Here is a 27,637-nt window from a genome sequence, read left to right as displayed (position 1 = left end):
AGTAGGCACAGATAATTTTAAAGGATACATTCAGGATTTCTGTTGCATTTTCTCTTGCTGTTACAAAGCCTTTGCATACTGTAAATCACATGCTACAGTGGAGAGCATATGCGGTCAGCAGAGAGACGAAGGCGGCGCAAAACAGTTAGGGGAAAGTAATGTGGCAATGGTACAGGAAGGCTGTGAAGACACTGCTTTGAATGGGAAAGTTTTCAAACAGGTGTTAACAGCAGAGGTCGGGCACTGCAGGGACAGTACCGAGGCCAGGCCGCTGCCCCTCCCGCCGCGGCCGCGCACTCACCGCAAGAAGCGCCGTGTCTCCGCGAGCCCGACGCCGTCCAGCCGCAGCACGGTGCCAGGCGACTGTCCTCCGCCCAGCGCGGCGAGGAGCCGCGGCGCCCGCGCCAGCAGCACTGCCCGGTGCGCCCGCAGCTCCCAGTCTCCCGCACAGACGATCACGTCGGAGCACGTCCCCTCTGCGAGCAACCTGCGGGAGCGCACCGTTACTGCCATCTCCCCGCCCGCCCGGGCCAGTCTCCCCGCCCGGAGCCGCCCCATTGCTCGGCCACCGCCCCGCGTCCTACCTGCTAAGGTCCTGCCGGAGCTGCTCGGCCAGCGCCTCCTTTAACCGGTGCCGCTCCACTGTCGCCGGACAGGGACCCTTCGGCGCCGCGCCGCCGCCGCACCGCGCCATGTGTACGTAGCCTCTCCGCGTCCGGCACGGCTGCAGGGACGCGGGACGGGGACTGACGAACGGATGCCAGTGAAGCTGCTTACCGTATTCACGAAAACAAGGACAACGCTCGCCGCAGCGGGTGGTGCCAGCCTACCTTCCCGCCAATGCCGACCCCGCCGGAGACAAGGGACAGCTCCAGGACAAATCGCAGCTGCGCCGCCTTCCCCGCTCCCTCTCAGTGGGCGTAGCCAGCAGCCGCCTCCGCCAATGAGGCCCGTCGGCTCGCCGCCTGACCCCGCCCTCCCCCGGCGGCACCCTGGCGGGGGGCGGGCGGCCCGGGCCCTCCCTCCTTCCCTCACCGCGGCCGGGGCGGGGCCTCTCCGCGGGGGCGGGGCCGGCAGGAGGGCCCTTCCGGCTGCCACAAGAGTGCGCCCTCTGCTGGCCGCAGCCCTAGCTCGGACTTCCCGAGGCCTGTCTCGTTCCCTGCTGCTGTCCAGTCGGCGCGTTTTCCGGCCGAGCTCTTCTGTCAGAGCCTGCCTTTTGATTGTGGCCTGTTACGTGTGCACCTGCCGCACTTTGCAGAGCGCGGGAGTACAGTCCTGCAGTGCGCAGCTCCGGTGAGCAGCTCTCCGCGGCTGGCCTGCTGGCCCGCCCCTACTCCTGAGGAAAAGCCGGACTCCTCAGCGCCAGCGGGCTCACCGGGAAATTCACCGGCCGTGTGGACGAAAGCTGTTGTCCAGCACCCTTCTTAGGCAAGGAAGAACCTTCCAACTTTGAGAAAAAGAAGCATGTAACCATCTAAGTTGTTAAATGCTGAAAAAAATCAGGGGGAAATCATCCTTGAAAGGCAGGTACCAGTTGTGGATGGAACTTGCCTGTGATTGTTGCAGTACTTGCTCAGATTTTGTGAGCTGCACGACAGGAAGCAAACTGCCAGCCAGGAGCTCATACATGGCTGACAGCGCCGCTTGGTCCACTTTCTTGGGAGCATTATGCCGAACAAGACAGCATCAGGGGCTGTGCCAAGTACCCCTGTAGACACCATGGCTTGAAAGAGAGGGCTTGTAATAGTATGAGACTTGTGACAATGCCAGTACTGTCAGCTAGTGCGAGACTTGTGATGCTGCCAGGAACTGTCATCTGCTTATGCTCCGGTGTGAAGAACTGGTTCAGGCTCTGCTGGCTCTGATGCCTTCCCTGATGGGACCTTCCTCATTCTTGTCAGTTTCTAGGGCATGTGCTTGACTCTGCAGGTGAAGAGGTAGAAACTCTATATAGACAGGTGACTCACTTCTTCTGGGGAAATCACAGTATCACACAGTATCATCAGGGTTGGAAGAGACCTCACAGATCATCAAGTCCAACCCTTTACCACAGAGCTCAAGGCTAGACCATGGCACCAAGTGCCACATCCAACCTTGCCTTGAAGTGCCCCAGGGACGGCGACTCCACCACCTCCCCGGGCAGCCCATTCCAGTGTCCAATGACTCTCTCAGTGAAGAACTTTCTCCTCACCTCCAGCCTAAATCTCCCCTGGCGCAGCCTGAGGCTGTGTCCTCTTGTTCTGGCACTGGCCACCTGAGAGAAGAAAGCAACCTCCTCCTGGCCACAACCACCCCTCAGGTAGTTGTAGACAGCAATAAGGTCACCCCTGAGCCTCCTCTTCTCCAGGCTAACCAATCCCAGCTCCCTCAGCCTCTCCTCGTAGGGCTGTGCTCAAGGCCTCTCCCCAGCCTCGTCGCCCTTCTCTGGACACGCTCAAGCATCTCAACGGTTTTGTGCTTCTTTTTTCTTGGAGACAAGGACAGTAGTTGTTAACATAGGATGGGTAATACCAACAATGATGTGTTATTTCCAAAGAAGCTACAACAGTCATAGCAAGAGGAAGGCTGCACAGTGGATGCTTCAGCTATTCAAAACCAGTTCTCAGCTTCAGTAAGAAATGTCTCCACAGGAAGGCAGGTAAAGGAAGTAGTGTAAGTTGCATTTTATTAGACAGAGGTGGATTTAATACATGTTAAATTTTGCATTCTTGTTCAGATGTGTTGAGTGTACAAGGTTTCCCATTGTTTAGTCAAGAAAGAACACGTCGCACAAAGCAGCTGCATTCAACAATACAAGAAGATACATGTCATTATTCACTTGAGGACTAGAAATGTACCCAGAAATTACTCAATCGTTTGGAATGCTAAAATATAGATAATAAAAAGAGTTAGTTACTGTTTAATGGTAAAACACCTTAAAAATACTCAGGCAAATCTAGAATGAAAACTCATGACTTCTCTTCTTCTGTTCTGGCACCACTCTGTTGTTTCATTAAAATTTGTAAAAGGCACCACACATTAAAACTGTAAAGCAAGGGATAAAACAAAACCAAGCAACTTTCCATGGTCTTCTTTCTGTACAAATACACGTATATCTTAAGGCAGGTGTTCTTATGTGCAAAATACAAGTATACAGGTAAAACCAACGTTGGTATCATATATTCTCATACTTTTTTTAAGCAGTAACATTGGTGTCCAAAGGTACAGTACATTGAAAACACTTTTCTCTAACAGAGCTCAAGAATAGAAGGCAGGCTGGAAATATGGCCCTGATAACAAATAGGTTTTAAAATTGAAGAGCTTTTATGTAGACCCATTAAAACATACATAAACAGTCATTCTCTTTTTCTTGTTGTCTCTTCCTTTAGAAAGGTCCATATCAACTTGTTCACTATGTCAGGTTGATCTTGCTGGAGCCAGTGACTGGCTTCAGATAATATAGTTAATCTGAAATGATTTTTAACATAAATCCGTGTCATTTCTGCCATCTCAACTTCCATAAATGCATCTCTTTCTCCCCATAGCAGCAGGGTTGGCATGATGACTTCATGGTGCTGCAGAGGTAGGCAGCTTTAAAAATAAACCACAGTTAGTTAGGTCTCATTAAGAAAATAAAATAAAATAAAATAATCATCACCAAGACAGATTTCAGATAACTTAGCTTTTGAAATCAACAGTGAATCTCACTGCAAGTTTTCAAAGTCTCAAGATATATAGGATACTAAGAAAACACTCCTGTGACCCAGAGTTCTTTAACTGTTTTTAAGGATGATGAAATTCTTACAAGATACTTTTCCTGTAACATGTTTGCAGTTAACTGCAACAGAGGTCTTATGTTTGGAAGATGCTTCATCGTGATACACAGCTCAAGAACCCCTTCCTTGATCAATGTAAAAGGGAATGTGGAACAGCACAGCCAGAATTTGTACATCAGTGGCTTTCCTGTGGCTGCTGAATGCTATGGTAAATTTCTGAACCTGCATTATTTACTGCAGGTAGGTTTTAATGACATACAATGCTTTGAATCACAGTTAAGACTACAGTGTTAAAGACATACCTATCCAAGTAGCCAAACTGCCTTACCAAAAAATGGTTGTCCCGGAAATGCCAAACTGCCCTTTTTAGACACTATGGAAGATACTAGCCAGTGTGTCTCAGATCTACTCAAAAATTGATAAAATGTAATGCATCTAAAAATAGAGATATGTGTAGAAAAAGATATTTGATAGAACACTGATGTCTGAAATGCTGAACTGAATTCAGTTACATTTAGACGTCTACAAAATTCCTGCTAACATTCAAAGTGCATCAGATTTCCCTTTACAGAGAGCTACAGCATGTTTTTGAAGGCCTTAAACTTACATAACTATATCTGTATGCAGTAAAAGAAAACTGTTCCTTGAAATTTTGCCTTTCATGGAGTCATAATTTCTTTAAAACAGCAGCATCACAGCCTAGAGCTTTAACAAACTAGAAAGCATTCAAAGATGCTGTGATGGACTAGCTGCATAAATCCAGAACAGATTCCACCCCATCAGATGTTATTATCAATATTATGATCAAATATTATTCTTTTAAACCAATAATGTATAAGAATATTTTCTGAACAAACTTCTATGACATACTTCATAGAATCATAGAATCAACCCAGTTGGAAGAGACCCCCAAGATCATCCAGTCCAACCTAGCACCTAGCCCTGGCCAATCAACCAGACCATGGCACTGAGTGCCTCATCCAGGCTTTGCTTGAACACCTCCAGGGACAGTGACTCCACCACCTCCCTAGGCAGCCCATTCCAGTGCCAATCACTCTCTCTGGCAAGAACTTCCTCCTAACATCCAGCCTAGTCCTCTCCTGGCATAACTTGAGACTGTGTCCCCTTGTTCTGTTGCTGGTTGCCTGGGAGAAGAGACCAACCCCACCTGGCTACAACCTCCCTTCAGGTAGTTGTAGACAGCAATGAGGTCTGCCCTGAGCCTCCTCTTCTCCAGGCTGCACACCCCCAGCTCCCTCAGCCTCTCCTCACAGGGCTGTGTTCCAGGCCTCTCACCAGCTTTGTTGCCCTTCTCTGGACACCTTCCAGTATCTCAACATCTCTCTTGAATTGAGGAGCCCAGAGCTGGACACAACATTGCTAATTCACCTGTACGACCACTTGGTATAAAGTAACTGATGGACTTTCAACCTAAGCTAATCATCCACTTAACAGTTTAACAACTCATCTTATTTTCTTATGAGTATTCAGCTCAGTATTATCATAACAGCATTAGACAACTGCAATATTTTACTTAGGTATTTTCAAACTTCAATCAAATCTTGAAGTTCCTTATCCATAGGACCACTATAGATGCCTCAGAAAGTTCACTGTAGAGATAAACACTGGTTTGAAACTTTGGAGTTAGTTAAGAGACTATGCTTAGTAAAAAGGGAAAGACAAACAAGGTCACATGCATTAGTTTAAAATAAAATGAAAAAATAGATATTTTGAAGACTTTCTATACTTATACATATGTTACATATACACATATATATATTTTATATATGTATACACACTTTAAATCTGTATATATGAATATATATACATATGTTAAATATACACATATTTTTTTAATATATATATGCACACATATATATATATTCCATAAATGTAGTAATAAAAGGCCACTTTAAAGAATAATTCAATTTCATTTTGATTGATGAATTAGAAAAAAAAATAAATCTTAAAATGCCTTTGGTAGCAGTGGATTTAAAATCTCATTTTGCAAACCATCCAGTGGGAGTTCTGGTGAATACAAGTTATTAGCATCTAAGTGCTGCTTAATGGCTTCTATGAGAAGAAGTGAAAATATAAATGCAGTTTTACTATTTAATGATTCACATCTGACAAAGTGCAACCATCAGAACTGTTGGCAAGAACTGAATGAGGTGAAGACTAATCTTTTCATTCCAGTCCCAAGCCTGTTGCTTTGTGGCAGATAGCACTTAAAATAATACTCTGAATTCAGTACAGAAAAATAAAGCAAATAATTAATAGCTGTGAAGATACTTTCTGATTAATTACTAATACTAAGCTTACTTTTTTTTTTTTTTTTTGAGCCTGGAAAGGCCTGAAACAATAATTTAAACATATGCAACTCTTACATTTCTCTTCTATCAATCCTACAGCAATTCAGCTATCACAGATGTATCAGCATTATGGTCAGAGAAGCATCTGGTTAATGTGCACACTCACTGATGCGAGGTGCTGTGGTGAATTTAACAAACAAGGCTCAGGGTGCTCATGCCTCTCCAGATCCTCGTTAGTCTGACCCTGAGGGCTTCAGCAGTGCTGCTGTGGAGCCGTACAGCTCCCCATTGCCCTTGGACATCCTAGCTGATGGTGCACAGCTTTGAATAAGTATACTGTCACCAAGCACAGCCATATCATTTATTCCCCATTGGTGTCTGTGCTTGGGGTTATCTTGTTTAGAAGGAAATAAATCATCTCTCTACTTTTCTCATTGCAGTTTTGTCTCTTAGCCTGAATAACACTGCACCTAACTCAGATATCTGTTTCCCACCCAGTATTTCCCTGACAGCTGCTCTCCTGACAGTGATAGCATGGTAGGCACAGAAAGAACACTGAATTTGGATCAAGGAAAATGAAAAGTTAATCTACTATTTGAGCTCAGAGAAGGCAAAAGACTGTAATTCTAAAAGAGTATCTGGAAGTTGTTCTTGTGTTAGAGAATCATGCAGGAGATACAGTATCATTGAAGACTGCAAGCAGGAAACAAAAGATCAGTCCCATTCTTTCAGTATAGGGCTTTAAGTCAGGAATGTAAGTCATAAGTAGAGTATAGGTACAGATAAAGACCTTCTGGCCCCGTTAAGTTTTGGCAAATAAAAATAGTGTTTCAGCCTCTTAAGTCCAAACCAACTCCTTCTAGGAAAGATAAAACCATTAGAAAATGGCTTGTGAAAATAAAACATATTTCTATTATGATACTATCTCTCTGTTTTAGTCTATGAATGCTTTTTGCTGTATGTGCTTACTGCTGCCAGTGAGTCTGAGACCACTGCAGGAACACAAAGATCGTTAGGGTTAGTTTTAGACTTAATTAAAAGCCCTTCTCCACCATTTTAAAAACTCCAACCAAAGCACAATAAAATTGAAGTCAGACTTGAGATTCTAAAGTTAAAAGTGCAAGTAACATACTTGGATTCTATATGATCCAGAATTATTATATAATAATAAGCTCTTAATCTACTTTATTGCCAGAAAATATGAACTGCAATGTGAACAAATAATTGATGCTAATTTTTAAAGCAGTATTGAGAGATAGATTGTTGTGATTTCCCTGTGAAGGGCCTCTGCTTTAGTAAATCTCAAAACAAAGACTTGCCTTGTCTGTGATTTGGTTGTTTCATAGTTTTGTGTGGACACCTCATACAGTTCAGTTTGCATAATACTGCTTGACACTGAATGCCTTTGTTACCTGATGAGACTTTAGAAACAGATTTTTTGGCTTTTCCTTCTACTTTAGCAGCAGAAGATGACAATGACATTTGTGGCCTCCAGGGTCTCTAGATTATTTTGCCTTGTTACACTGACCTGAAAATATTTCTGTAATGGTTGATGGGTCCAGTTAATGCTCCAGGTTGTGAAAAGATATAGAGATAAGCTTCAATATCCTCTGCTGTTAATCTGCAGCCTTTCCTTCCAATTCCAGTGGCCTGGCTGGTAAATAAATTTCTCAGAACCTGCAAAAGGAAGCATAAGATGCCACTACATCAGATAACTAGAAAATGCATTTCCTTTCCTTCAACAAGACACAGTTGTATAAAATCTATTTATGCATTGTTTAGAGTATAATGGATTAAAAGCTGCCTTTTTTTTTTGGAGAGAGCTATGTGTGAAACACATAGTAACCTTATTTCTGCTATAACTTACTCCAGAGTAGTCAAGTACAAGCAAATATCAGTATTACCAAACTATGCAGTTCTGCACCCTGACCTTCCCCCACAGGCAAGTGCTGGCACATAGTTTTCTTTGGGGTGGACCCCAGCAACTGACAGGGAGTGGGGAGAGGATCCCCTGTTTGCTCTGCTCTGAGCGTGTGCAGCACTGGGAGCTCTGCACTGGGCTGCATGCATGTAGATTGGTGCATGCCTGCGGCTGATTTTCCCCTTTCTTTATGCTTGTGCTTATTTTTTAAGGTTATACAAACTGTTGGCCTTGTTGGTTCCTCAAGCAGAATTAATCACCTGGATGAATCTGATGCCCAGACTACTAGGCTGCCTGCCTTGTAGCAGCTTTGGGGGATAAGAAGATAACAGCTTTATATAAGTTAGCAGGAGTTCCCAAGGCACCAAATGTGTCCCACTGGCACACACACAAGTAAAACCAGCTGACTAGGTGGAGTAATGCACTTAGTGCCAGAGGTTAAATTATGTACTTAAATGCCTCCCAGAAATGCAAAAGACTTAAACTTAGAAACTCTATGTATTTATATCCTACTTTATATAAATATATAAACCTTAAGAAGAAATTATTCTGTTTTTCCAATAATTCTAACTATTATCAGAAAGGGATCAACATAGGTGGCAATTCTTCCTTCACTTACAAGTAAATATATAAACAAGAGCATTTATTGTGCTCACCTTGAAATCATTTACTGTAAACATGAATTCAGGAAACCATGGCATTTGGAAAAAGAAGTAGTAACCAGATTTAATCAATTGTGATGGATGTCGTAGAATGTATTCTGAAACAAAAATGCCCATGAATTAAAAATGAAAACTGATGACTCAAATAAAATTACTGTTAGTATTTAAGTAAGGTTTTTTAAACTTAAAGGAATGTTTTAAAATTATCACATTAGTGCATGCTGTGTGACAAAAGATGATTATCATTTCAGGAGTAAGTGCATGATGTGGCCGTTATAACATACTTTAGTATATATGTGTTAACAGAAACAGTTAGCAAACCAGAAACCTGCCAAAGATTAGATGAGGGTAGGGACACTCAAGAGTTTAACCACATGATAGGTTTTCATTTGTGCAGCATGACCAGATTTTTTTGTCCAACTGTGGAGTAAGAGGCATAAAGACAAGTCTTTAAGCAATTTTCTCATCAAAGATGTACAGTCTGTAGATGTGCATTCTAAAGGAAGCATTGATTCTGTTCATGAAAGTACAGAATTTTTCTAACAGCTGTCTTCTTGGCAATATCAAGAGACAGCATCAAGATTACATAGTGTCACTTTTTAAAGACATTTGAGCATACATTACAAAAGAAAATCATATACCCAAATTTGCAATGTCTCTCTTTTTGCAACTGTACCTTTTGTCTCCAATGAGTTGCAAGAGACAACACTGACATTCAAGTATCTAACTTCCTCAAAGCAAGCACAGAATGTATACAGCTATTAGGGCATCTAGAACTTATCTTTTAAAGATGCAAATTCAGGAAGGCAAAGCTGCACTCCCAAGATAGGAGATCTCTCTGAAATACTGACAGTGAATTAAAATGGCTAATCCAAAGAAAATGGAACTGTCATTTATCTTCTAAGAGTTCATATCTTATACACTCTTAAACTTCATTACCATTATATTCTTTCTTGAAGAAAGAATATAATCAACCTGCTCATCATTAGCAGCTCATGACCATCAGCCTGCTCACTTTATTTTTCTGCAGTTTATAAACTGTGCATTTTCATTTAATCCACAGTAGATGTGATCCAAGGAGGCTTTATCAAGCTACAAAACTGATTTTGCACTAACAAATATGTAAAGAAATACTGTAATAAAATTTATTTCTTTTCTATACAGCCTGGCTTCTGCTCTCAGTGGAAAAAAACGATGAAAGGTCCTGCTTATTCTGGTGGTGGTGAACAGACCCTTCCTTGGGTAAGTGAGGCTTCATTACTCAGAGAAATTTTCTTTAGTATCTTAGAAAGGTGCCCAGAACTCTGTGAGAACATATGTGAATGATTGTGATACATCATGGTGTAGGGCCAGATTTACAATCAACTGAAATAAATATTAAAGCTAAACTGAATATTCTGGGAAAGTGGAGTGACTTTCCTAACGGAACTAATTATGGTCAGAAGAAATTAAAATTAGCTAGATACTACTTTAATTAATGAATGTTGGCCTAATCCTTAAGAAATGTTTCACAGTTCTCAGTAGTAGACAAGCTGAAAGCCTACCACATGAGGAATTCTTAGATCTTTGTTTTAGCTCGCTACTAGTCCATTTCCAAGCCTCTAGTAGGTAGCTCAGAAAGGCTGTCTTGTTTCAATGAGTATTGTACTGGACATAAATTGTCACTTGTCATCTAAACAAGAATTAGATTCTGATGTCTGGTTCACATTTATAAAAATGCTGGTTTATGCAGATTTAATAATGCAGTGAGGCCTTAACCTGGGTGTAATGCAATATACACCTCTCTTGAGGGGATTCTGTCCTGCCAGAGTGGTATATACCAGATTCATGCATATGACAATTTGATTTGTGGACCTTCAAGGGTTAAGAAAAACACCAGCAAACTTGGTTGCAAGCACTCCCACTTCCTAGAATAAATAATTGTAAAAAATCAAATACTTGATACCTTGCTGCTTCATAAAATACAGTCCAGATTGGGAGGCACTGAGTACTGGCAACTAATCTACTGAACATCTAAAGAGGCAAGTCACTGATTCTTCTTTAGCACTTCAAAGCAAACACAAGCATGATGAAAATGTAGATACTCTGGATTAAAAGAGGCTGCTATAAAACTCACCTGTAAACACAGAAGGATGAGGGAAATTAACCACAATCAGCTTGGTCACCATTTCAGGGTAACATATAGCCACTAACCAAGCGATCATTCCTCCCCAGTCATGGCCAATCAACACACACTTGTTGTATCCTACCACATAAAGACAGATTTGTGCTTTTATTTAGGTGAAATTTATATACATACAAATTACCACAGTATCACAGTATCACCAAGGTTGGAAGAGACCTCATAGATCATCAAGTCCAACCCTTTACCACAGAGCTCAAGGCTAGGCCATGGCACCAAGTGCCACATCCAATCCTGCCTTGAACAGCTCCAGGGACCATATACAGTAAAATAATTATTGGGCAAAATATGTGGTTGGTCACATTTATTACTGTAGCTATTTAATATTGCACTACTTCCACTACTAATGGCCAGAAAAAATGGTGCACTATTACAATTAGAAATTTAAATTAAATCATTTAAATTATTTCATTGGACTTTAATTGCACTTTAACCTGGATGATAAAGTCACTCAGTACCAAAATGGCCACCCTGTTCATATCTTAGCCAATATAAGGTCAGATATATAATTCAACTTGGGGTTATAATGCAATGCATTTGTTATGTTTTGAGTTTAGAGTTTGAAAGTACAGACAGAAAGACTGAGCAATCTCCTGACCCTCTCCTTAGGAATTTCTTTGAGTGCAAGAAGTTATCTAGACACTGAACATCATCATTATGCAAAAATTTGGCAGTATACTTAATAGCCATATATATATATAGCATATATATACCCACACAAATATACACATTTCTATCCTTAGTAGGGCTGAGGCTTTTCTCCATGTACTATTTTGATGGCAATTTTTACAGTTACCAGCTTTCATGTACATCAATAAAAATGGTTATTGAACATGCACTGGAAATGACATGTATAAAAGCCAAACTGTTTAGAATTCTGGCATAAAGTTGGACATAGTTGTCAAAGCACCTTCAGACCTGTCTTGAATAGAAATCTTCTGAAGCACTTTTGATGTAGTCAAGTTCTCCAAAACAATTTAACTTGGGGTAAGGATAACAAGCCTCAGAAATATTTAAAAAAAAAAATCCCTGTGATACTGAATTATGATGAGAGCAGTTCTTAAGCATAATCATGGCATTACCATGGAAATTAACACAACCAGAAAAGGTTGGAAAATGTAAACGCTGTGTGGGGACTGCCCGCACGTCTTATGACAATCCTCAATCATCACAATATAAATCCTAAACTCAAGCCTTAGAACTGAAATCACTGCTTTGCTATTTTTTCATGGGAAACAAAATATGTTGTTTCACTACCCCCAGATTATCCAGGGAATTAAAAAAAAAATGTAGAATGGCAGTCTTATTCCTTGCCTTGCTGTTGGTATAGAAAGGAAATACCCTTCACTAGGTGTTGCAGTTATCACCTGAATGGCTCCACTTCAGACTGAACTGGAGGGGCAAATTTTGCAGACTTGCTTCAGCTGCAGACCATTACACTGTGTATTTACCAGAGGGAGCAATGTGTCCCATGTTGTCCCTTATGTTCTACTCACTGTTGTATGAGACAGAGTGATTCAGCTCTTGAGAATGGACTACTGAGCAGGAGTGGTATTTTGGTATTTGGTTTTTTTTTAATGCAGCAGATGTACTGTCATCATCTTTATAAAGCACACAATATTTATTCTGTCTTGTTTGTGCAAGAAAAATAACATCTAATTTAAATTCTCTGGTCTTCAAGTGTGTGCTAGTTTAAGCCTAGCTGGGATATTTTGGTGAGAAGAATTAGAGTATAGGTTGTGAAAAGGAAACAATGGTGAGGTCTACTTCACTCATAGGCTTGCTGAGATGAATAAAACCAAGAACATAGATAATAGAGTTTGCTCTCTGGCTTTGGGGCTGCACTTCTCTCTCTAACCTAACTTGCTGCCTGACTAATTCCTCTGCTTCCTAACCCCCCTGGCCAATCCTCCAAACTCACCTTGAACGTAAGGTAAAGTCTGGGATAAGGTAGAAGGGTGGGAAGAAGGTGGAAGGGTGGTTGGGAACCTCTTCTGAGGACTCTGATTTCTGGGAGGGATGTTGTGTTTCTGTGCTACTTTGTAACTTGTCTATTTCTGTATATATTGTAAATATCTGCTTGTATATTGTGCTAAGCTGTAAATATAGCTTCATTCAATTTCCAGATTGTCTGAGCCTAGTCTGGGTGATTTTCTTAAGTAAGGGGGCAGGCAGGTAACACCCAAACCATCACAAAGTGCTAGACTAATTCAGAGCATTATCAGCTAAGTGCAATAGTTAGGAGTAAAGGAAGATGTTCTTAGGGAAAAAGATCACAAGTTTGTACTGTTGCATTTCACAGCACATAGGGAATTTTTAAAACTTGTGACAGAAAATAATTACATATTGTTCATACTGACATACACATAATAATTAGAAAACAAACTTCTTTCCATTGATAATAGCCTGTAAGATACGAGCACCTTTAGAGCTACATCTATATATATCTGAAATGTGCATATATTAAAGAGAATGCAGTTTTTGAAAAGTGAATGCTAGGCTGGAGAGCAGGGAACAGAGGAACCAGATGAAGTTCAACCAAGACAAGTACAGAGTCCTGCATCTGGGGAGGAATAATAACCTCCACCAGTACAGGCTGGGAGGTGATCTGCTGGGCAGCAGCCCTGTGGAGAGGGACCTGGGGGTCTTGGTGGATAACAAGTTACCCATGGCACAGCAATGTGCCCTTGTGGCCAAGAAGGCCAATGGGATCTTGGGGTGCATTAAGAAGAGTGTGTCCAGCAGATCAAGGGAGGTTCTCCTTCCTCTCTACTCTGCCCTGCTGAGACCTCCTCTTGAATACTGTGTTCAGTTTTGGGCTTCCCAGTTTCAGGGGGACAGGGATCTGCTGGAGAGGGTCCAGCAGAGATCTATGAGGATGATTAGGGGACAGGAGGGCATGGCTTATGAGGAGAGGCTGAGGGACCTGGGGCTTTTTAGTCTGGAAAAGAGAAGGCTTAGAGGGGATTTTATAAATGTTTATAAATATGTGAGGGCTGGCCAGGGGAGGGGGGACAGGCTCTGCTCACTTGCTCCCTGTGATAGGACAAGGAGCAATGGGTGTAAGTTGCAGCACAGGAGGTTCAACCCCAACACAAGTGGGAACTTCTTTACTGTAAGGGTCACAGAACACTGGAACAGGCTCCCCAAAGAGGTTGTTGAGTCTCCTTCTCTGGAGACTTTCAAGGCCTGTCTGGATGCATTCCTCTGTGATCTGTGTTAGTATTGTCCTGCTCTGGCAGGGGGTTGGGCTCGATGATCTCCTTGGGTCCCTTCCAACCCCTAACATCCTGTGATCCTGTGTTTTCATGAGTTATCAATGAGTAACCAAGTTATCTATGAGCTGAGCAGTTTGTCTTCTAGTAACGCACCTAAAGATTCCAAAATATCCTTTATATCTGTTATCAGGCAATCTAACTTGTAGTTTTCTTTGTGAGATGGAGCATCTGTCTCTCCATAACCTCTCAAATCCAGGGCCACCACTCGATATTCACTTTTAAATTCCCGCAATTGATGGCGCCAAGAATACCTGACAAAGGGGAAAAAGAAAAAGTTAAAGTTATAAGGTCAAGCAGTATGATACCAAAATGCACTCAATGCTTTTGCTCCCAAGTAGCTGAGGTTAAATTAGCATGGCTTTATTTGCAGTGAGGTTCTTTTCCTTTCTGCGGTACGCTGGTGGTCTTTTGTGGCTATAGTAGTTTTGTGTTCCCAGTAAGGAAGTAAGCAGCTACCAGAAAGGGGGCATGGCCTGAACTGCCATTTCAACAGTTCCTGGAGTCTGGTGTGGCCCCTTTGCTGTAAAGGAAGCAGGCATAAACCAAAGCACACAGAGGACTGTTCTATTTTATGCTTGGAGCTGTACTATCATCAAAGCAAGATCTGCAAGTCTTTCTTTGCTCTTTGGCTAGCACACACACATATTTTGATGAAGTAGGGAAATGTCTCAAAGTGTGGATGGTTGCTTTTTTTTTCTTTCCAGAAACCAAATAAATCAAAGAAAGAAATGCTATTAATAACAAATGACCTTGGTGAAGTTTCTATGACTTAAATTATGTATACTTTCATCTGTGTCTCTATGCCACCAGAACTGTTTCATTGCAATCTCTCAATGTCTGACTACACAAAGTGTGGTTTCTATGGCAACATTAGAGACATTAAAAAACATACAAAATTAAGAACTGGAGAAAAGGGTTATTCCTCATTCTGTTATAGTACATAGTGACTGCATGGGTGTTTATGAAGCAAAATAGTGAGAAAATGGTGGGTCTCATCCTGCAAGGACTACCTGCCCTTCAACTGCTAATGAAACTAAATACATTTCAGAGTAGCCTGTACCAAGCCAGAGGTAGTTTAATGTTACACTGTAATAGAAAGGCTGATGAAAAATATGATCCTTCTAGGCATATATAATAATGGCAGCATCCTTTTGTGCTAGGATCTAGCTTTTACTTCTGCTCTTGCTTCAGCGGTCTCAGATAAATGATATACATAACATTTGGATCGTGAGTGATCATAAGCAACACAGAGAATTCAGCCTTAATTCAAACTGTCTACATCAGACCATTGGCTTTTCCACTTCAGCTTTGCCTCCAACCTGCTACTTTGAACATAAGTAATAGTACTGTAACACTCATTAATTGCAGAAGTTTGTATTCACATAAACAGAACAATCAGGACCTTTCCATTTCAGTGCCATATAATGCAAATAGAAGATCTAGTTGAGACCTCCAGGAACAACATTTTAAAAAGCATTATACAATGACTTAGAAGCTGAATTTGCCATGGTAACTGTTGTAGCTATGCTATATATACCAGTAAGAAGAAACAATGAGGTCCACAAATAAATAAATGAACTAGTTTTGTTTTCAGTAAATGGCTACTTGCTATCTGCATCTTCTGTTTTCACAACAGTCCATCAGCCACCAAATGTCCGACTTGCCAAACGGGTAGGGTTTATATTCAAAGAAATCCTTTTACCACATATGAAATCTAACTATTTGGACAACTCCTTTGCAAGCAGAACTTAGAAATGTTGGTGAATATTTCACGTTCAGAAGGCTGAATCATGGAACAAATGTTGTGACTTTCTGATCAAATTATTTCTGAAAGGCAGCTTGTAAAATATGTAGCAGTAACTCTTATAGGTACCCAGCTGTCCCACATGATGTCCACTTTAAAATAGTTTATTATTTTCTTTCCATAACATTGAAATTGATTTTCAAGTTTGCATGCATCTAAAGCACTTAATAGGTCTGGTGTTTTATATTCTTAAGTGACCTTTCATCTTCAGACTTGCACAGTCATTCACAAAACTATTGTCTGGTTCTACCTGTCCTATTTATAACTTTATAACATTTGACAGCAGAGGATTTGTTACAATTATAAACTGCAGCTGTTTTGTGGGGTTTTGGTTTGGTGTTTTTTTTTTGGCTAGCCAAATTTGATGTTTTATCTTGTGCTTTCAAAACAAGCTCTGTTCCTGAGTAAAGATTTGTTCACTGACTGAATTGGCAAAGCAACACCATCACTGGTACTGTGACTATTTTATAGACTATGACTATTTTATAGACTGTATATAGCATGTAGTCTTCTTTTTGGAAACAGTTATATAAACTATGCCATTGGTGGTCCTGATGACCTATGTAATACATTCTTATTCCACTTAAATGGTCAGATAATGCAAAATGTTAACTGTTATTTAAAGCCCAGCTTACCATTTCTAAACTGTTAAGAATGGCTTCCTGCTTTTTGTAAATAACATACTGGATCTCAGTAGAATATGTATATAAAATGATAAATTTTCCATGATTCCCACTGTAAGGGAAATCTCAACTGCCTTACTGTGCCAAAACTGATGTTATGCAAGGTATGCATAATGTTTGCGTAGAATATGCACACCCCCACCCCCCATCTAGATGCCTTTTTAATCAACATTTACACACTGAATTATTTAATATTTACAGATGTAATCCTTTTAGACAGCAATTTATTATAAGAACAATCTACTTTGAAAGTTGATCTTAAAATAAATATGACTTTCTACCATCATCCTCAAGGCCATTAGTATCTATAGGAAATTGCTGAGGGAAGAGAACTGACCTCTGTTTTACCTGGGTCAATTTATCATGGTATGACCCGTGTCCAGCTCGAAAGATCACAGTTCCAACAGTGGACCCTAAGCTCCATATCTGAGTTTAGAAAGGAAAAGGATCGTTTAACTTGCTGAATTACTGGCATCACCAGTTCCCCTATTCCCTCATTGTTTTTTCAGTGCAAGTTCTGTAAGCCATGCTTCACTAGTTAAACCTGGCAATGACAGCCTGAGTAATTTGGTTAAATCATTAGACACATGACTGCTTTTCACTGTTACAAACAAACATTTAGGATTGGGTTAGATTCATCATTCATCTTGTGATGAACTATTAATAGAACCTTGTTTTCTCTGAGTAGCATTCTGAAATTAGGCTGCACGATACCCTATAGAAGGTGTAGTTTTCCCCCTCCCCAGTTAAAAATCGATGCATAGTATTTTTAATCCAACAGTGCTTATTTCACTTAACATATAACAGATCCTTATTGTAATGCCCCCCTTAAGTTTAGTGATACAGTACAAATATTATCCAAACAGGAAATTAATAAAAAATGAGCAGTTCTCTCTGAAGTTTAGGGGGAAAAAAGTGTATAAACATAGGGAAAAATGATTGGGAATGCAAAAAAAGATTCTTGGTTTGCATCAACCTGCAGGCATTTTTTGTGGATGCTGCAGTTAAATGTTTCAGTGGTTTGTTCCTTACTAAAACTTCATGCCAATAGTTAGTATTCCTAGATACATAAAATGGATCACACTGGGGATACTTAAGATGAGATGATCACTCTTGGGTATCCTAAGCAGCTTCTTCTATAAAAGAAAAACACACAAAGAGTTTTACCAGAATTCTGGAAAGCCATGAAGCAGCAGCATGAGTGGTTTACCCCTTTCTCCAGCAGCCACATAGTGGAATCTTAACCCAGAATCCTAAAACAAGAGAAAAAGAAGTGTGCTTTTATTGCTGTATAGAACTTCTATACTGGGATTTGAGAATGAATACGGTTTCAGACAATATGGTCTAGCCTCGAGCTCTGTGGTAAAGGGTTGGACTTGATGATCTGTGAGGTCTCTTCCAACCCTGATGATACTGTGATACTGTAATATGCTAAGAAACAATATATTGCCCTGAAAAACAAAACAAACCAAAACAGAAATTGTCAGTTTTTGAAGCTGAGGTCTTCTGCAATCCTGAGATAAGTATCTGCTATACCTCGGCAATACTGAGTACTCTATACCCATCTGTCACAGCTTCTTCTAGGAAGGACTATCTTTAATACATGCTAAACAATGCTGACTATGTGCCAGTACAACCATGAGCGTGCAGATGTTTCTGAAAGAGCCCTGGCTGGCATGGTGACTAGGAGGAGCAGATTTAGTACTATGGAAGCTAGTGCCATGCTTTCACATGGACACCAGTCATGTCCTTTCTAGAAAAACTTTAAGACATAGTATACTTTAAATGCACTTTAGACCTTTCAGTTAGTTTGAAAGATTACACAGCTATTTAAAATCATCACATCACATTTTGGCACAATAAAGGACTGCATGGATGCTTAAGAATCAAAATGAGTAACTAGAAAGAAAGTGGGGTTTGCTAATTTTTACTGCTCAAAGTTTCAGACTTGCTTCAGAAAGTAGAGCCTTAACACTGTAATCTTTCTGCTATATAGTCACTACTTCTGATGCACCTTTTAAGAAAATGAGTCTTACCAGAATTACCAGCAGGCAAGTTACTCATTGTTTGCAGCGCACAGGCTGAATGCTGAAATGCCATTGAAATGAATGGATGCACACAAGCTTACACTAACTCAAGGTCAAATCCAGCAGAATTCAGATAAGCTGAAGTTAGGACCTAGAGGGTTTACTGAGTTCTGGCACAGCAGTAGATACAGAAGTGGGGAAAGTGTTAGTTCACAAAATACAACATGCTGTTTAGAAATCACATGAAGGAAACTGCAGAAAGAAAGACTGTACAGCTCCTGAACAAATGTCAGATCCTAGGCTGTGTCTGCTATTTAAAAGAGGCAGGACATCCCCCCCCCCCCCACCCCCCAGCAATGTGTTTGCTATACATTGAGAGCTTGTATCAGGCCAAGGACCACAAATGCGCACATCAAGTTTTTCTTGCCAGAGATGCTTCAAATTCTTTGAGCTACCCTGGCACTGCTAAATCACTAACCAGCTACAAAACCATTAACTTCTATTTTGATTCCTGAGAGGGCTCTGAAGAGGGAACATCTCGGGGTTCATCATCTTCACTGCTATCCATATCACTCTGCCTTTGACCCTTTTGTATTGATAAAAGTAGAAGTTTCTCAGTTTGCTTCCACAGCTTCTCAGTTTAGTGAGTAGTGCCCTCCTCCAATCCTGCTTCTTTCAGTTAATGTCCTCTAGGGATTTGCCCTCAGTGTTTTTATTTCCATCTGTTTACTGCTTTTAAGGACATCCCCTTTATACATAAAAATTCTATCGCCACTTGTACAGCAGCAGTTTAAATGTCACATGTCCCAAACTATGCCCTTCCTTACCTTTTCAGTTGCTCCTTTCTGTCCCCCTTTTTCCCTGCTCCCTAAAACAAAGGATGTTGCCGTCTTTCCTGAAACGTCTTTTGTTGAACTCTGTATAGCTCTCTAGGGTACACGTGTTTGGAAAGTAACACATTAGCCTGCTGTTATCCAACAGCCGTAGTGTCGTACTGACAACAATTCGATTTGCCCCCAGATGCCCTTTCATTGCTGTCCTACCCTTCATCGCTCATTTCTTCAGCAACCCAGTAATTCACGGCTTGATGCCACACTGAACAAAGAATGTGGCATATACCTAACCCACCCCCCCCACCTCCCAGTGATGTTGGAACAAGAAAACAAGCGAATCATGAGAAACTGGAAAGTTCAGTGATTTATATTGGTACTGCCTGGCACAAACCCACCTGCACAGATCCTGGAGATCTTTGTGCTTGTTAAAAATAACACCTGACAAAATTTGCTACGCGTTCTTTGCTCACCTACCCCTACAAAAGAAACCAAACTAATACAACTTCATGTGGAGCATTTGGCGGTGGATCAAATCACAGGTAGAGATCTGAGGAGTATAGAAAGTGACTGTTGGTTTTAGCTGAAGAGCCTTAGGGACAGGGCTTATCTTTTTTTACTCGACGTCTTTCCTGTGAACCTGGTGCACGAAAGGGGCTCCTAGCTGCAAAGAGGCAACGCGTAAAAAACAAGAGAGCGGAGTAGAGCAGAGAGGGGAGTGAGGAGCGGAGGGGCACGTACGGTGGGCTGCAGCGATCTTTGGCTAGTGAGCGCCTCTGCCGCCCCGCGTTCACTCGCCGAGGGCCCTACATCCCGATCGGCCAGGTACAGCTTCCTCCCAGACCAGCTGGGCCGGACCCGGCCTGCGGCCCCTCCTGGCTTATCCCCCCATCTCCGGCAAGCCCGGCCGGGCACGGCACTGCTTCCCGGGGGCAGCGGCAGCGGGCGCAGGCAGGCGCAGGCAGGCGCACGTATGCGCGCAGGTGTGCGAGCCGGCAGCGGGGAGGGAGTCGCGGCCGGAGCCCGCGCACACGCCCGCACGGGCGGGCAGGCAGGGGGCCACGCACGGGCGGGATGCGCGCAGGGGCGCCTGTGCGCACGACGGGGCCCGCTCCCCCCGCCCTCGCCCTCACCTTGATCCGGACGTAGCAGTGGGTACCCAGGGAGGGATCGTTGAGGCAGGCGGGCGGGTTCTCCCGCACAACCCAGCGGAAGGTCTCGCCCGGCCGCCGGCCGATGCTCCAGAGCAGTCGCAGCCCGGCGATGCAGACGCACACCCCGCAGTAGCTGTACACCAGCGCCCAAAAGAGCAGCGTCCGAGCGGCAACCATCACCCGGCGACCGGGCGGCGGACACGCAGAGCCGGGTCTCGCCATCGGGCCTCGCCGCCGCCGTCCCCACCGGCCGGGAGGGGCTGGGGCTGGCAGCGCCGCCGCCGCCAGGAGACGCCCGAGCGGAGGCACCGGTAGCGGCGGCGCGCCCGCCCCGCGGCCCCCCGCGGCCCTCGCCCCGCGCCGCCGCCGGGCACAACGCGGAGCTGGGCGCGCTAGGCCCCGGGCAGCACTTGGGGGGCGATGGTGCTGTGGCCGTGGGTGCACCCACCCGCTCGGCCGCGGAGGGCTTCGACCCGCAGTATTTGGCAGTGAAGTAAAGAGGAGCCGTCCCTGAAGCGAAGGAGCGCGGGTCTCAGTTGCGCGTTCCCACAGAAGTGCCAGACGCTCCCAAACTCACTCGAAATGTCATTGCCACGAGTGCGCCCGGTACGCGGGACAGCTTCGTCCCTGGTGCCTGCCGGAGGTCCTGGCAGGCGACTGCCCTCCTTGCTGCGATCACGTACTTGATGGCACTTGCCTTACGCGGGAGGGGAGGTGTTGATCTACGCGGCTGTGCGGTTGCAATTTACTGTTGTTCAAGGTTACGTTGTTTCACCACTGCTTCACCATTACCCCTCTAAAGGTGAATTTGTAAGTACATTAGAATTTTAGTTACTACATGCAAACCAATTTCTTGAAAAGATACAAATTTCGAACTCTAGCACTAAAACTTGTATTTTTTTCAAACATAACATATTGTAATAGAAGAATTAGCTGCTAGAGGATGTTGCATCGTCATTACTAACTCAATTCCAACGCTGTTAGCTTAGTTCTGAGATCTCAGTTACTCAAGACTGAGGTTAGAAGCTGAAAAATCTTATGCCTGTCCACTACTTGTAAGCTGCTACATGCACAAGCCAAGGAGTCACAGTCACATAGGAGACCACAGATATAGGCATAAGAAAGGCTCCAGTACAGCACTTGTCTGGTATTAACCTACTGATATGCAGGGTAAAGGCTGCTTTAAAATTGGAATGGTTCATGGAATCCAAAATTGTAAGAAAAAGCATAACTATGTTAAGGAACTGATTTTACAGGCTGTGAAAAATTACCATCTATTAGTTCTGGGAGATAACAAAACATGGATGTAGTAATTACTGACTAGAAGAAAAGTAGAACTGAGCATGTGTATCATATCCTGACAAATTCTGATCCAACCCACTGCACAGCTGGTGAACTTTTACTCCTTGATCTAACCCCCTTGCTTCTCAGACTAGAGGGGAGAGGCAGTTTCAAAATTTGTAGAGGCTACATGACAGTCACAGCTAATAACATAGGGCTATGTGGAAGTGCTAACTTTGGGACACGGTGAGAGAACAGTTTAATATATTTTACTTGAATTTTACAAAGACCAAAATTTGTCCTTGGTCTAGGTGAGTGTGGAGGTTAGAACTTGGAGTGGCTGGAGAGCAGCCAGACAGAGAGGGATCTGGGGGTGCTGATTGATACCTGCCTGAACATGAGCCAGCAGTGTGCCCAGGTGGCCAAGAGAGCCAGTGGCATTCTGGACTGCATCAGGAATGGTGTGGTCAGCAGGAGCAGGGAGGTCATTCTGCCCCTGTACTCTGCACTGGTTAGACCACACCTTGAGTCCTGTGTCCAGTTCTGGGCCCCCCAGTTTAGGAGGGACATTGAGATGCTTGAGCGTGTCCAGAGAAGGGCGACGAGGCTGGGGAGAGGCCTTGAGCACAGCCCTACGAGGAGAGGCTGAGGGAGTTGGGATTGTTTAGCCTGGAGAAGAGGAGGCTCAGGGGAGACCTTATTGCTGTCTACAACTACCTGAGGGGTGGTTGTGGCCAGGAGGAGGTTGCTCTCTTCTCTCAGGTGGCCAGCACCAGAACAAGAGGACACAGCCTCAAGCTACGCCAGGGGAAATTTAGGCTTGAGGTGAGGAGAAAGTTCTTCACTGAGAGAGTCATTGGACACTGGAATGGGCTGCCTGGGGAGGTGGTGGAGTCGTCGTCCCTGGAGCTGTTCAAGGCAAGATTGGACGTGGCACTTGGTGCCATGGTCTGGCCTTGAGCTCTGTGGTAAAGGGTTGGACTTGATGATCTGTGAGGTCTCTTCCCACCCTGATGATACTGTGATACTGTAATACTGTGATAACTTCCAAGAAATTATATTTCCTCTGTTCAGGAGGACAAGTAGAAGCTGGTACAAAATACATCATGAATCTGTTAGTTCTAAGAGATGCAATTTAATAACCTATTAAAAAAAAAAAAACAAACTGGATAAGCATGTATGCAGAGAATATATTTCATTTTTCACCATGCTTGGAACACAGCTTGTAGACAATTTTTGTCTGTAACATACCAAATGCTTTCTCCTACTTGTTCTAAATTCAGACTTACAAATATAGACACTGATGTTGAATCCTAGACGTGTTGAAGGCAGTGACAGAATTAACGCTGGTTTCAGTGAGTTCAAGTTTTTCCTTTTTAATTTGCTTTTACATCAAATAAAAACCTTAACCTGTAGGAAGGAACACTATAAGGAATTGCAGGAACACTATAAGGAATTGCTCATTGCTCCATTTTCTATATACAATATATATATATTGTATATATACACTAAACCATTATCCGAATTCATGTTTTACTGCTAAAGGTAACATCCTCAAGCAGCTGTAAAAAGCTGCCTAGCTGCTTCTTATCAAAACCACAAATCAGCTATCCACATCAGCCAACAATGCTGTGCATGATCTCTGCTAGTTTTCTGTATGTGAGCCTTACAAACTGAAGGTCAGGATCTTAACCAGGCTGCTGAGGGAAAAGTCTGATGAAGATTCATTCCTTCACTTGGGCAAGAAAAGAAGGAAGAACATCACAAGCAAGACACTAACATCTGCAAATTCCAACAGCATTATATGAATCATGCTTATCAAGCCTGAGCCTTCCGTTCATGCTCAGATTACTCACACTGCCAGCCCTCAGATTAGCATATATATGGTTTGGGTTTTTTTTTTGCATTAGATTTTGTGCTAATGACCCTTCTTGTAGAGAAGAAGCCGTTGCAGCTTCTCAGTATCAGACTAGCTGCAGCAGAATTTTCCCTGAAGTGCACCTCAGTAAACCAATGACCCAGTTAGATAAGTCAGAATGTTTGGCAAGAGCAAAGCAACCAATGCTGGTGTTTATATTGCAGTAGTCATCAAATTCCTTAATAAGCCATTAATCAGAATGAACTAGCAGAAAAACATACCTTAAGAAAACCTGGAAAACCAAAGTTGGAAATTGTGGAGTTGACCACGAGCTTCAACTTACCTCTAAAGAAAGGTTGATGAAACCTAGTGACAAGTTAGACAAGTGGCAGTAGCCAGCTAGAATACAAGAAGGGTTAAAGATAGAAGCGTGATGTGCCACCTTATAGGCACGTATTTGCCAAGCTATGTTGCATTCCTTGTACAAACAGCAGAGATTTTTTTTTCTCTCAGGCATAGAACTAAGTCTGTTTTCACAGAATGGTCTGGGTTAGAAGGGACCTCCAAAGGTCATCTAGTCCAACCCCTCCTGCAGTAAGCAGGGGCATCCTCAACTAGATCAGGTTGCTCAGAGCTCTGTCACTAACTACCTAGGTAATTTTAAGTCAGACTTCTAAATCATTTGAACATTTTGCCTGTGGAGTCTATCTATGTCATCTTCAGATGTTAGACCAATGCTTTATCAGAGCTGGGAAGTGCTGAGGACCTATCAGTCTGAGTGACTTTTGCGCAATGTAATTGCTGCACACCCTAGCTGAGCACTTCTGGCCACCTCCAGCTGTGCTACTTCAGCTGCCCTGTTCGACAGAGAAGCAGTAGAATTCCTTTTACTGAGGGGTGATTTCTTTGTCCTTTAGCACCACGCTGCCTACATACGCATGGCAACGAAGCTGGTGAGGGGCCTGGAGCACAAATCCTATGAGGAGAGGTTGAGGGAGCTGGGCCTGTTTAGCCTGGAGAAGAGGAGGCTCAGGGGTAATCTTATTACTGTCTACAACTACCTGAAGGGGCATTGTAGCCAGTTGGGGGGTGGCCTCTTCTCCCAGGTAACCAGCAATAGAACAAGGGGACACAGTCTCAAGTTGTGCCAGGGTAGGTGTAGGCTGGATATTAGGAAAAAGTTCTTCACAGAGAGAGTGATTTCCCATTGGAATGGGCTGCCCAGGGAGGTGGTGGAGGCACCGTCCCTGGGGGTCTTCAAGAAAAGACTGGATGAGGCACTTAGTGCCATGGTCTAGTTGATTGGATAGGGCAGGGTGCTAGGTTGGACTGGATGATCTTGGAGGTCTCTTCCAACCTGGTTGATTCTATGATTCTATGATTCTATTCCATGCATTTCCCAGCCTTTTACAGGAGAAGGGTAAGAGTTTCCTATATATCTCATAAGAATTAGAAGAAAAACTGAGGACCTCGACAGTTATTTTTCACTCTACCCTTTCTTCTGATTTTCTCTTCCCTGAATTGTTGTTCTAATGGGTGCCAAGCCAAACCAACCCCAGGGCAGACTGTCAGTGTGTTTTGCCCTCCATAATGTGCCATCTGCCTGCTTATCTTTTGTCAGTTTAATCCCATTTCTAGGAGATATAAAGGATGACTTTGTACATGACTAACTGCCTCCAATCTGACCAACTCATAGTCAATAGTTAAAAAAAATATTAACAGCTTCTGCTTATTTCTTGCTGAGGAACTTTTGAAAACTTTTAACAGTTTCACCCTTTGTTTACATGTTGATACAGTTTGCTAGTGTAGGAAAAAATGTACAAAACTGACACATTAGTGCAGCTGTTTCCACAAATCATCAAGATAAATTAACAGCGTAACAGAACTTAGTACCCCTGTTAACTGTTAGGTAGCTAACACTGCTTAGTCTGTTTAAGCAGCTTGTGGTTTGCAGAGGATATCTAGAAAAGTGGGATTGCTGCTTTCCTGTAGTGACAGCTTTAGCCAAACCAAATCATTTTAGACCAGCTACTCTTGTTTGGAGGCCGTCTCCCTTTCCTGCCAACTCAGCCTTCTGTCTGGAGACAGGAACTGCATATCATCTTGTCCTGGTTTGGGTGGCGATGAAGTTAAGTCTCTTCTTTGTAGCTATTATAGCATTATTAAAGAAGTTTCTCTACCATAGGTTTCCCATAGCAGAAATTCAGGCATCAAATGTTATATCTCGTTATATATTGTCTACAACTACCTGAGGGGTGGTTGTGGCCAGGAGGAGGTTGCTCTCTTCTCTCAGGTGGCCAGCAACAGAACAAGAGGACACAGCCTCAAGCTACGCCAGGGGAAATTTAGGCTGGAGGTGAGGAGAAAGTTCTTCACTGAGAGAGTCATTGGACACTGGAATGGGCTGCCCAGGGAGGTGGTGGAGTCGCCGTCCCTGGAGCTGTTCAAGGCAGGATTGGATGTGGCACTTGGTGCCATGGTCTAGCCTTGAGCTCTGTGGTAAAGGTTTGGAGTGAGGTCTGTGAGGTCTCTTCCAGCCTTGGTGATACTGTGATAATGTATTCAGAAAGTACAGTGGAAAACCAGTTCCAGATAGATATCTCCAGAGAGGTACCTCAAAGATGTCTGGGCAATTATTCTTTTACAATCTAAATTTCTCACTAATCATGTGGCAGCTTGGTCCAACAATAATATTTGGGTCTGGGGTCTTATTGTTCCTCATTCGAGGAACAAGATCCAGCAGGGGCTGGTGACAGCTCACAGACTAGCAGAGCTTTGCTCAGCAGGTGGCTGTCAATCGCAGAATATATCACTTGAATTTTTGAGGGGTTATTTCACTCAGTTTCTGTTGTCTTCCTTTCCATTACAACTACCACTACTATTTTTTATTTGAGCTACTAAACTGTACTTATCTCCGCTTGCAAGCTTTACTTGTTGTTTGCAAGCTTTACATTCTCCTAATCCCACTGGGCAGGAGGGAGGAACAAGCAAGTGGCTGGCTGGAGTTAAACCATGGTACCTTATGAAGTGACTTGTAGGTTACCAATATAGGGATTATCAGATTAGTGTTAGCAATACTGACATTGTGGCTTTAAGTCATCACAACAATATAAACTCATAGAAGCTGGATTAGTTTGTGAAGGGGCAAAAGTACCAGTTCATACCATCAGCAATTCCCATATAGTTGTATAGAATTAATGAAATGAAGAGAATAAAGTCTTGTGCTTCCTTCCATCGCTTTGTTTCCAAAGCAAGAGATATTGAGCTTACATTAATCTAGTCAGAAAGGTATGTCCAGATGATAACAATGTAGAGAGTCCTGAATGTAAACTGCAATGTTTTATTGCAGGATAAGTGGCTATTATCATAGAATACCATAGAATCTATTCTATATTATCATAGAATTCTATTCTATATTCTATATAATCGTAGAATACCATAGAAGAGAAACTTCAAGATCATCCAGTCCAACCTGTTACCCAACCCTGTCCAATCAATTAGACCATGGCACTAAGTGCCTCATCCAGTCTTTTCATGAACACCTCCAGGGATAGCAACTCCACCACCTCCCTGGGCAGCATTAATGATGTCTAAACTACAAACGAAGGCAGTTCTAAATAACTTTTGATGAGGATGTGAATCAAGACATCTTAACAGCACCATTTCACAATACAACCCATCTTTTACCCCACATCCCCTTCCTAGCCAAGTTCTCAACTCTCCAAAACAGCATGCACTTGAGCATACATCCAGACAAAGCTCATGTAAGAAGATTTTCCTAGATATTTCAGGGGCTGATACCCCACGTCTGAGTGTTTGTCAATATACACTTTCTGCATATGATCTCTTCAGAGATCAGAGTCCACATCCCCTGCCAAAGCAGGATCACC

The 27,637-nt window shown here is 42.8% G+C and overlaps 2 protein-coding genes across 3 annotated transcripts in view; both read right to left on the bottom strand.

Moving 5' to 3' along the window:
• BTBD8 (BTB domain containing 8) overlaps positions 1-903 on the bottom strand; it is a 51,300-nt gene extending 50,397 nt beyond the window's left edge. Inside the window, exons 1-2 of one of the 2 annotated variants that reach the window (XM_064147996.1) lie at positions 585-903; positions 302-487 (exon numbers count right to left, since the gene is read on the bottom strand). In XM_064147996.1, the coding sequence (XP_064004066.1) occupies positions 302-487; positions 585-694 (296 nt within the window). In that variant the 5' untranslated portion in view covers positions 695-903. The remainder of the gene's footprint in view (positions 1-301; positions 488-584) is intronic. The other variant, XM_064147995.1, reaches the window with a different exon arrangement.
• Positions 904-2,639: 1,736 nt separating this feature from the next.
• Positions 2,640-20,930, bottom strand: EPHX4 (epoxide hydrolase 4). Its single transcript, XM_064147994.1, has 7 exons — positions 20,588-20,930; positions 17,765-17,850; positions 14,204-14,361; positions 10,767-10,895; positions 8,645-8,748; positions 7,596-7,744; positions 2,640-3,570 (listed from the first exon to the last, which is right to left on the bottom strand). The coding sequence occupies exons 1-7, from the start codon at positions 20,828-20,830 to the stop codon at positions 3,336-3,338; spliced, it is 1,104 nt and encodes a 367-aa protein (XP_064004064.1). The 5' UTR covers positions 20,831-20,930; the 3' UTR covers positions 2,640-3,335.
• Between the last annotated feature and the right edge of the window lie 6,707 nt (positions 20,931-27,637).

Source organism: Pogoniulus pusillus, chromosome 8, assembly GCF_015220805.1.
Source record: "Pogoniulus pusillus isolate bPogPus1 chromosome 8, bPogPus1.pri, whole genome shotgun sequence".
In the NCBI taxonomy this organism is placed as follows: Eukaryota; Metazoa; Chordata; class Aves; order Piciformes; family Lybiidae; genus Pogoniulus; species Pogoniulus pusillus.
The sequence above is the reverse complement of the archived record's forward strand: the minus strand, read 5'-3'. Positions and strand labels throughout refer to the sequence as shown.

Bases quoted from the DNA above. Each gene is read 5' to 3' on its own strand.
- EPHX4 (XM_064147994.1), bottom strand. From the start codon at position 20,830: ATGGCGAGACCCGGCTCTGCGTGTCCGCCGCCCGGTCGCCGGGTGATG. The intron at 14,362-17,764 runs GTAAAACTCTTT...CCCCTTTGTCAG, and splicing joins CATGGCTTTCCAGAATTCTG to GTATTCTTGGCGCCATCAAT. The intron at 10,896-14,203 runs GTGCGTTACTAG...TTTATGTGGTAG, and splicing joins GGATATTTTGGAATCTTTAG to GATACAACAAGTGTGTGTTG.